The 11,246-nt window shown below is 38.4% G+C and overlaps 1 protein-coding gene across 1 annotated transcript in view; it reads left to right on the top strand.

Annotated features, from left to right (window-relative positions):
• Positions 1-324: 324 nt before the first annotated feature.
• The window catches only part of carmil2 (capping protein regulator and myosin 1 linker 2), a 65,068-nt gene continuing 54,146 nt past the window's right edge, over positions 325-11,246 (top strand). Inside the window, exons 1-11 of the mRNA XM_085167392.1 lie at positions 325-770; positions 5,954-6,057; positions 6,988-7,038; positions 7,511-7,570; positions 7,746-7,867; positions 8,391-8,488; positions 8,731-8,801; positions 8,951-9,024; positions 9,104-9,179; positions 10,041-10,129; positions 10,679-10,773. Of these exons, the coding sequence (XP_085023518.1) occupies positions 743-770; positions 5,954-6,057; positions 6,988-7,038; positions 7,511-7,570; positions 7,746-7,867; positions 8,391-8,488; positions 8,731-8,801; positions 8,951-9,024; positions 9,104-9,179; positions 10,041-10,129; positions 10,679-10,773 (868 nt within the window). The 5' untranslated portion in view covers positions 325-742. The remainder of the gene's footprint in view (positions 771-5,953; positions 6,058-6,987; positions 7,039-7,510; positions 7,571-7,745; positions 7,868-8,390; positions 8,489-8,730; positions 8,802-8,950; positions 9,025-9,103; positions 9,180-10,040; positions 10,130-10,678; positions 10,774-11,246) is intronic.

The following is an 11,246-nucleotide window of genomic DNA, read 5'->3' as shown; positions in this document are numbered from 1 at the left end:
ATCAAAGCAGTTCTGCCTTAACTAAATGTAGATAAAACAGTTTGAATGTGCACTTTGGTTCCCCCTGGTGGTTAGAGATAACTACTAATGAAAAACATTTATAATTGATTCCATCATAATAAAAGTAAAAGTCATTAAACCCTTATTATGCTTTCATAAATATTATTTCTTTTATTTATCCTCTGACGTTCAACATTTGATTAGTTCCTAAACTTTTAAACACGATGCACAACTTTGTAAAACTGCAGGTTTCCTGCAGTGTGGGGGTTAGCTTCAGTTCCTTCCTGCTTAGTCTTCTCTGTGTTCACAGTGTTATTGACTCACAACATGGAACAGGATGTGAGTATCTACGTTCACAAGCAGAGGGTGCATGCAAGCAGAGCAAGAAAGGTGACGTGTGTGCATGCATGCAGGGTGGAAAGAGAAAGAGGGTTATATGCAGATGTGCTCTGAAAAAGAAATCTTATGGTGGTTTCATGTGTGTACCTTCACACCTTTAGTATCTCCACGCTACATTTTCTTGTTTTACTATCTCCTCTGCTCCCTACTCCTGACTCTGACTGAGTGCAGTTGGATTTGTACACACTGTTTTATTAGATTAAAATCCGCCTTCTTTTTGTAAATTTGGCGGTATGGACATGCATCTTTACTTTCGTTATTTCTCTAAGGAGCAGTACAAGATCACAGATTAATTTTTTGTGCATCTACATATCAATTACATCGTTGTATTGAAGTCCACAGAATGGAGGCTGTTCCTCAGAACCTGCAAGGTAAGCTGAGCCATTTTCAGCAGCAAAGTTAATGCGCTTTGATATTTCCGATTCTTTGAACATAGGATGATAGCATTGAAACACCTTAAAAGTTTTTACATGTATTTCAACTCAGTCTGTTTAAGCTGACCTAGTTAAAGCAAATGCAATCTAATTCAGGGGCTCCAAATGTTACCATACTGGGTAAAAACGGGTGCTTAGCAACAAAATGTGAGACTTTCTGTCACAGAGATCATCTTACATGTATTTATTTTTGTCTAAAACTTCAAACATGCAGTTTTAATGATGTAAGATCATTTATAAAGATGTAAATAATCTGCGCTTCAGTGATACTAGCCATACAACTTTTTACTGGACTAAATCCTGACTTCGTAAAAAACATCTGGTCTATACAGCTAAGTTAGGCTTTTCTTTTTCATTGAAACAAACTGTTTATGCCTAAAGGTCAGCTTCTCCTACTTAGTTACCGTTTGTGTTTCCACTTTAACAGTCAGTGACACCAACTGACAAAAAGAAGGAAACGTGACTCAGTGTGTGGTTTGTTAGCAGTGTTATGAACTGAATAAAGACAGTCCGATACCAGGACTCTCTGAAATTATTACTCTGTTAGTGCGCCGATTAATTTCTAAAGAAGGGTGGGTGCACAGCTGACCTTCAACATGCAGCGTTCTGCAGAAATTCAGTGTAATCTGAGCACATGATAGGTATGGTATGTAACATGTCCCTGAATTCAGCACAGCAGTCAGTTGCACTCTGACTGTCAGTATTTCCATGCCATAGACCTTGCCGGTGCCAAAAAAGTCTCTGAATAACAGTGAATCTGGCACTTGTTTGGTGAGGTGACTCTGAGAAATTTCTGTGCCATCTTAAAACTCTAAGCTACCTGAACTTCATTAGAAATGATCACCTAGTCATGTATAATCAGGGTTAGTGTTGGAACTACTAGGGCTCACTTCTGTAAAACATCAAACCCTGATTATACAGCTATTGCATAATAACAGTTTGAATGTTATCTCACAGATGTTTTACTGTCTCTGTGGGGAAGTACCTAATTTCTGTCCTTCAGCAACTTCTGAGCCTCAGGTTCATTTTATATCTGCTGCCCTTTAGATAGATTATTAAAAAACTAATATCACACGCTATTTATTCGTAGATACCGTTCAGGTATGTTTTTATCAGCTTTTATTATTCATCATTGTCTTCGCTCTGTATCTGATTACTTGTAGGAAATTTAAAATGCTACTATTTGGCCACTCAACACCTAATCAATGTGTCCATCTCCTTTCAGTAGCTTACCGTTGCCCACGTCACCTATTTTCAAACTTGTCAGCCTCACCTACAGAGCAGTGTACTGTTGGTCTTTGAGGTCTCCTGAGGATCAAGAATCAAGAGTTTTATTGTCATACACACCATGTGTGAGTTTTATAATATAAATCTGTAATTTTGTATATGAAAAGAATGAGTGAGTGGACTCTGGAGTCTTTCCCTTCTTATACAGGTACATACACAAACCAGATGTTATTGTAACTGCTGATTTTAACTCTGTTTGATTTATTGGGGAATTTGTAAAAGTAAGATATCTAAAGCGACAAAGACCCCTCAAATATATCTACTATATTGAGTTTAACTGAAAGTCATTCACATTGAAAGTCGTTACAAATACATTTCCTTTCTGTGCTAAAGTTACAGGGCAAGTTTCCATTATTTCAGTTTGCCTCAAACCGCAAAAAAGAGGTTGTTGGGCAGTTTCAGATCTTGCACTACTTTTGCTTCTTTGAAAACTCAATTTCACAAGTTTACCAAACTCTTAGCATTTCACAAATCACTAAACTATCACTATGTAATTCCCTACACTAAAGTCAGAACTCCTGCCTGTTCGTTTTTAAAATGGGCTGGAAATAAGAACCACATGGGTAAATAAACAGAGTTTACAAAGGATGGATGTCTTCATGCCTCACAAAGTAGGTGGTGTTTATAGGTGGTGTTTAAAGCCTGGTAATACGACTGTTTAACACGATGACAACAATGAACCAGCTCAGGTGCTGTAGCTCAGGTGGTAGAGCAGATCAGCTACTAACCGGAAGGTTGGCAGTTCAATGCCAGGCTCCAGTCTGCTTGTCAAATATCTGGGCAAGATACTAACCCCAGGTTGCTCTCTGATGCATCCATCAGAGTGTGACTGTGTGTGAATGTTAGATAGTGAGCACTTAACACCCATTCACACAGTTTAGTGCTTGTGTGGTTGGGTGAATGAATTAGCTGTATAAAGCGCTTTGAGTGCTCAGAGTAGAAAAGTGCTATATAAGAACCAGTCCATTTACCATTCTTAAACCTTCCATTGCACGTGTTGTCACTTACCCTTCAGTCCAACACTGAGGATGCTTTGGAATTTTCCCAGGGCCGCCCTTTGTCGGCCAGTTGTGCCAGTTGTAACTCCTAATAACAAAATTTCTAGGTGCAGTGAAGATGCTGGTGGTGTACAGTGTGGAGGATCTATGGATCTCAGTTTAGGTTTTTGCAGAAATGGTCCTGTTTGCCTAGTGTCATCTACACTATATTGCCAAAAGTATTCACTCACCCACCCAAATCACTGAATTCAGGTCTTCCAATCACTTTCGTGGCCACAGGTGTATAAAATCGAGCACCTAGGCATGCACCGCTCGCTCTCAGGAGCTCCGTGAATTCCAGCATGGGACCATGATAGGATGTTACCTGTGCAACAAGTCCAGTGATTAAATTTCCTTGCTACTGAATCAGAGGTGGCAAAAGTACAGATATTATGTACTTAAGTTGAAGTACAGATACTAGTGTTAAAAAAAATACTCCAGTAAAAGTTGAAGTACTGATTCAACTTCTTTACTCAAGTAAAAGTGAAAAAAGTACAGGCTCTGACATGTACACAAAGTAAGAAAGTAAAAAGTAGCTCTTTGGAAGATGTTTCTACCAACTGAGTAGTCCTTCCCTTTAAATCGAACCTCTCTTCTTCCTCTCCTGTCCTGATTTTCTTATCTTTCTCCATCTCTGAGTGAAGTTGGCTCTCTTTCTTTTCTCTGCCTGTCAAATATAGCAGCTGGACCTTTAGCTAGCAACACACTGTGCAAATAACTGCACACAAACAGTTTGTGTGTTTGCTGATGTTTGTTGAACTGATAAAATGTGCATTTGAAATTACCTACACCTTTAAAATATGACTCCTTTATGCTCCCTGCTCCTCTTTTGTAGCACTAACTAGATGCTGAAGTACTGCTACCACAATTTAAATATCAACAAAAACAAAAATAGCCATCGCACTTTAACCGCTGACGTTTTGCCTCTTCCATCTCGTTCTATGTGACATGTCCTGGTGAATAATACATGAACAGGACTGGTTTTCATGTGTTGCTGTTTAGGCTCAAATTGGTTTGATGTTTGGACGCTCACAGTGAAGTGAAATAATAACTCACCTTAAATATGTTAAAATTAATACTATTTTTTTTTTTTTAATTAAGTAATAAACCTGTTTTGAAAATGTAAGAAGAAAGTACATATACTTGTTCAAAATGTAGTGAGTAAAAGTAAAAAGTAGTCAGAAAGAAAACTACTCAAGTAAAGTACAGATACCTAAAAATTCTACTTAAGTACAGTAACAAAGTATTTGTACTTTGTTACTTCCCACCTCTGTACTAAATATTCCACAGTCAGCTGTTAGTGGTATTATAACAAAGTGGAAGTAACTGGAACGACAGCAACTTAGTCATGTAGTGGTCGGCCACGTAAGATCACAGAGCAGTCCCTTAGTTTCAGTGTTGGGAACTCTTAATGCTTCAGCATAACAAGTCACTTTGGACAATTTCAGGCTTCCAAATTTGTGGGAACAGTTTGGGGATGATCCGTTCCTCTTCCAACATGACTGCACACCAGTGCACAATGCAAGGTCCATAAAGACATGGATGAGAGAGTTTGGTGTGGAGGAAACCTACTGGTCTATCCTCACAAATGTGCTCCTTAAAGAATGGTTATAAATAAACACTCCTAAACTATGGAAAGCCTTCCCAGAAGAGTGGAAGCTGTTATAGCTGCAAAGAGTGGGCCGACATCATATTAAACCCTATGGATTAAAGAATGGGATGTGACTCAAGTTTATAGTTAGGTCCATATATATTTGGACACAAGTTTACATATTCACATATTTAAATAATAGTTATACAATGGATATCATGTGTAGACTCTCAGCTTTCATTTGAGGGTATCTGCATTAAAATTGGATGAAGGGTTTAGGAGGGACCAAGGTAATTGGACAATTGATTCAAAGGCTATTTCGTGGGCAGGTGTGGGCAATTCCATCATTATGTCATTATTAATTAAGCATATAAAAGCCTGGAGTTGATCTGAGGTGTGGTACTTGCATATGGAAGATTTTACTGTGAACAGACAACATGCAGTCACAGGAGCTCTCCATGCATGTGAAACAAGTCACCCTTAAGCTGTGAAAACAGAAAAAAAAAAAACATCTGACAAAGAACAGCTCATGATCCAAAGCAAACCACATCATAAACACAGCGGAGGCAGTGTGATGGTTTGGGGTGTATGTCTGCCAGTCCCACTAGGACACTAGTGTTTATTAATGATGTGACACAGGACAGAAGCAGCCGAATGAATTCTGAGGTGTTCTGAGACAAGCTGTCTGCTCAAATCCAGCTACATGGAGTCGAACTGATGGGCATCGTTTCATAATACAAATTGACAATGACCCAAAATATGCAGCCAAAGCAACCCAGGAATTTATTAAAGCAAAGAAGTGGAATATCCTTGAATGGCCAAGTCAGTCACCCGATCTTAACCCAACTGAGCATTTCACTTGTTGAAGGCTAAACTTTGGACCGAAAGGCCCAGAAACAAACAGTAACTGAAGCCTCTGCAGTAAAGGCTGGCAGAGCATTAAAAAGGAGGAAACCCAGCACCTGGTGATATGAGTTCATGAGTTCAAGCCTCAGGACTGGGTTTTCACCCACGAATTAGAAATGAACACTTTATTTTCAGTTATTTGGATGGACAACTATCCAGTCCTCCACAGAAGTGAAAAACTTGTTAGCCTTGTTTAAGGTGCTGCAGAAACAGGCACTTAATATTCAAACTGTGAAGATGTCCTTAAAAGTATGATAGCAATAGTGATGGTCTGTCTTTGTGTGTAATCCTGTGAGCAGATCAGATATCAGAGCTGCTGAAGCCTCACAGAGTCTGTCTGGTGACGCCTGTTATTTTGAACAACTCCAGTCTGACAACTGGAAGGTCAACCAACAGGTTTATGGTGAGTATCACTGGTAAAAGCCAATACCTTTGGTCTAATGTCTATTTCACTATGACTGCTTTAACTAAATCTGAAGCAGATGGTGCTCTTACAGGATCAGCCTCATTACTACTTGTCTGCTAACAGTTTGTTTGCACACAGAAAACACGTTTATGTGGGCACCAGGGCCGCTCTGGCATCGGCATATACACAAATCTGCCAGGAGGGGGCACTAAAAGATCTGTTTTTACACTGCATGTGATTTAGGGTTAGACAAATATTTTTTATCAAGAGTCAGGATCACTTACAGTTTACTTTCTTGTGGATTAAAGTAAAAATAAATAAATAATAATAATAATGTTTTTAAAGTACTTTTATATTTTGTTGATTTATTTAAGGTGGATCAATGTATTCAAATAAGTTTTATTGTCCATCATTGATTGAATAAAAAAATGGTAAAAAATACATATACAGAAAAATACAGATTTTTAAGAACATATATTTATGGAATGATTAATTAATGATTAATGATTGACGCAAAATCAGAGTAAATAAACTGTTGTAAAAGTAATTTGGGCAACATTATTTTGTACCTATTTTGCACAAGAAGCTAAACTTTAGGTCATCCTGACATGTGACCAAATTTCATATGGTAACTTGTTTCCTGTGTAAGCAGAGTGGTAATAATGAGGATGACGCTCTTCGAGCACTAGCTGTCCATCTGAGAATTGCATTCGGCTGCTGCAACACTGACATATGGCACGGTTGCAGGAGCAGCATATCACTTGTGGACCTCAGTGCTACTGTAGTTTGGAGGTCAATGTAAAGGACCAAAATTGCATAACAAGACCTGACAAAATGACACTGTTCCTCTGAAGCTGCAGGCATTGGTCTGTCAGTTTGATATCTAATAGCTTTTCTCTTTGTTTTTATGATGTCTGTTTCTCTTAGGTACTGAGTCTATGGAGAGGTTACGTGGTTATAAACAAGCAACCTATCAGGGTAAATTACAACGTCTCTTTTAAACCAAACTAGCTTAACTTAAACATTGTGTGATGAGGTTTGAAATAAGAGGGGTTATTTTTTTTTTCCTTACTGGTTCTTACTTGATAAATGACCATTGTGAGTTATGAGCCTTATGGATTATCCTCTCTGACTAGGACACTGTTTCTGGAGAGAGATAGAGCTGAACGTGCCAAACATTTTCTTTTTATATGTATGTGCATAAATGCCCCGATGCATCGGGCGGTTGGGCCTATGTGCACGGATTCATTCTCACTGTGTATAGAATAAAGCAGTGTAGGACTGGGCGGATATGGCTTGCAGTGTAAAAGCACTGCATCAGTATCAGGCCATTTAACACTGCAGTGAAAGGCCGGATTCGGCCGCGTGTGTGTGTGTGTGTGTGTGTGTGTGTGTGTGTGTGTGTGTGTGTGTGTGTGTATTCACACTCATGCCTTTCTCTCATGCACAGGTGGAGAGCACCTTTAGCTACCTGGAGATTTGCGCCATTAATATTCATAGTCACATGAAGGTACACCATTTATCAGTGCCATGCCTATTTCAATATATAACCTGTTTTTACATTACATTTTTATATGCACTTATGCATATATAAAACACACATTAAGACAATATTTGATTCTATAAAAAAGACTCTAGTTTTTATATGCGGAGAGTAACACACGTATGGTACGGATGTGTTGCAGATTGTGTTGGAGACAGACAGACAGACTCTGTATTTCAGTGTGTTACACACTGAAGATCTTGAAGCCATGATCAGTCACATGACCGCCTCATTGAAGAGGACCTTTCCTGATTCTTCACCAGGGTGGGTCCGTCTTGCAGTGGGCTCGTACCAGTCTCAAAGCCAATGGCTTCTCAAATCACAGAAAACATTATATGCTTATTATATACAGTGTGTGTTTTTAAAGATACTCCCCATGTTTACATACAGTTTGATGAATATAGGAAACAATCATAGACTATATATAAAAGACGTAGCCACTACAATGTCATCAGCTGGTTTCCAAAGGCCTGTTGTTGCACAGTCAATGTGAGCTTGTTCACCTTTGGGACCTTAGCTTTTTGAAATCAGATCTCACACATGGTAGATCTGTCCAACTTTACTAGGCTTTCAGGACAATAAACATGACTAGAAATTCTAAAAGCAACACAATTATATATATATTTAGTAAGACCTTAAGGCCAAAATACTTTGAGGTGTTTAATGAGGGAATAGATCAAGTGAGTCAAGACCTGAATTTCTGAGCTCCCAGTCAATAGACTCTTGGTCTGTCTGCAGAGTATTGCAGTTTCATGGGGTACATTTCATATTTTCCTTTAATCCTCAGAAAGCTGTTGAAGACAATTCCACCCGATCTCAGGGACAGACTCCTCACACTGATTGGTGCGATAGAGGAGCAGATGAACAGTCAGCCTGGCTACTGTGGTGTGTTTCATTTCCCAGTTTTAGATAATTTGTAATTGGGATATCACTTACTGTACTAACATGTAAACATTTATAAATGTGTTGTACATACTGTGATAAAGCTGAAGACCATTTCAGTTGATCATAAACACCTTATGATTCAAACATTAGTAACACTAACTACATGATCACCGAATGTTTTGCATTTCAGAAAAACAAATGAATTTAAAACTCGAACTAATGTATCTTAGTATTGTTCCCAGGAGGATTCTCTGATACCTATGCTGCTTTGTGTGATTTCAATGAGATGCCGTTTAGAGAAGAGATTCAGTGGGTATGTTAATGTTGCAACAACATAAAATCTAGTAATGCCATCTGCACCAAACTTTAGATGACTCACATTTGAAATAAATTCTAAAATTTTAAATCAAATTTAGCACTTTTTATACAAATATTATAATTAATGTCAAACTGGTTATGCAGGATGTTGACAACATCTACTACATCCACAACTGGAGACAATTCAACCTGCAGGACTTCAGCCACTTAGACAGCAGGTGAGATACAGCATTATGATGGCTAATCCAGTCATACTTTACCGCTGTTACATCCTTTCTTTGTCTCCTTTCCTCACAGGGACCTGGCATTGGCAGTAGCGGCTTTGTCCTTTAACCAGTGGTTTACAAAGATTTACTGCAAAGATCTCAAACTGGTACACTATGATTTTTATTTATTTATGTTTGAGTGTTTGAAAGAGTTACCTAAAGGTTTGCACACTTGAATCCAGCTTTTTCTCAAAATGACGACTATTATTCTCATGAATAAACTAAGTGGTCATTTAATAATAAGAACAAAATATATGTTAGATCCAACACAACTGTCACAGAGCAAGACTACGGTGCTGGAGATGTTATCAAACTGTGGAATCTATATGGAAATAATTATTTGCTTTATTGTTTTGACTGTTATTTGCTTGTGACCCCATCAGTTAATAAGCTGATCAGATGATAATCTTCTTCTCCTTAGCTCTCATTTCAGGTGACATTCTCGTGTAAATTAATTTATTATGAATAATATTTAAAAACTATTAAAAAAGCATATTAAAAAAAAGATTGATTTCTCTTGAGGGTTTTGGATCACAATCATTCATAAGTTGTTATGTTCGGGTGGCCGGTGTGTGGCGTGGATCTAAATGGAGACACTCGAAGACATGAGTGGGTTTAAACAAGAAGCGAGCTAATTTATTGAGGCTGGTAAAGAGTACAGAGCTGGGGTCTGTAACTTGAGGCAACTGTTGTCGTGATTTGGTGCGACGTGAATGAAATTGAATTGAACTGAAATTTTGCTCTTTTCCATTCTTGATATCACTCCAGACCAAATTATTTCTAAGACCAAATACACAATGACAAAATAACTTGGGTTAAAACAAAAATCCCCACCAGGACTTGATAAAAACCTCTCCCAGCTCCTGGATTCCCGGCAGGCTTATTGTGCATGTGTTTATGGGCCACTGCTAATGCAAAAAAGAAAGTTGGAAACACCACTCTGCACGTTTCTTGTTTTGTTCTTTCAGTCAGTGGATATCCAGCAGCAGCTGACATACCTGCTGTCAAGATCTCCCAGTCTGGAGGAGCTCTCGCTGGAGGCCAGTGGACTGAAGCTGTGAGTTTCTGTGTCCACATACAGACGGGTCAAAAATAAATGAAAAAAAAGAAAGTGTCTCAGAAAGATGTGGGGTCATTATGGAGCCCAGGTGCTCTATTGATGAATGCATTATTATCATACAGAAGAAACCACTAACACCAGGAGAGAACACTGAGAGGACCATTAGTTTCAAACCATACCAGCAGAATGCTCCCCACAGCTCAACAGAGCTCCTCACTGCACGTTTGAGCTTTTAACCATGACTTTAACAAAATCTGAGACTCTTGTCTCAGGACCCCTCCTTCTCGTGACAACATAGACCTTTGTTACTCTGGCTGAGTGTTTGCACTCGTCACAGGCCAAGCAGATGCCTCCTTTATGTTACTGCGGTGACTCAAGATCCAAACATCTTAATTGTATAAAACATTTGCACAATATCATGTATTTCAGGAAAATATATGTACTCAGGAAGAAATATTTTTACTTGTTAAACTAGGCAGACTTTAAATTACTTTGATTTACAGTGTAGTTTACAGGTATTGAGACTGACAATAATCTTCTTTACAGGGACTTTGCAGTCAAAATGGCTGCTGCCCTCAAAGAGCATGCCTCGTCTAGCCTGCAATCTATCAACCTCTCTGGCAATCCAATTGAAGACAAAGGTGAGCTTTTTAGATTTGACACCTGATTCATGTATGTGGTTGTGACTAAGATGTGAATAGGGGAAAGGCGTCTACTGCTGCAAATCATAATAACTGGTTTGTAGTTGTATGCCTTCACCAAACAGCTGCAGTTTAGATTCATGTCTGTGTACTCAGACAGTAATATGTATATAGTGAAAAGTTTTATTAAAGGTATGAAGTGATTGGCAAACAAATTTGATTCTAGTAGAACATAAAAGCCTGCCTGAGAAAAGGCAAGCGTCACCAGCACAGACACATCATAAAATGCAGGTAGTAATCATAGATACAGAATAAAATGACTAAAAATAAGAATATTTTTGTTATAAAAAGTGTCAAGTCAGTGAATGAGAATTAAAAACAAATCGCAGCAGAGTTGAATTATTATTAATGTCATTGCCTCTACCTGTGCTTTTCTGCAAAATATGTCCCTTTGAAAGACACTATTTTAACTC

The sequence above is a fragment of the Neolamprologus multifasciatus genome, chromosome 7 (genome assembly GCF_963576455.1).
Source record: "Neolamprologus multifasciatus chromosome 7, fNeoMul1.2, whole genome shotgun sequence".
NCBI classification, from domain to species: Eukaryota; Metazoa; Chordata; class Actinopteri; order Cichliformes; family Cichlidae; genus Neolamprologus; species Neolamprologus multifasciatus.
The sequence above is the reverse complement of the archived record's forward strand: the minus strand, read 5'-3'. Positions and strand labels throughout refer to the sequence as shown.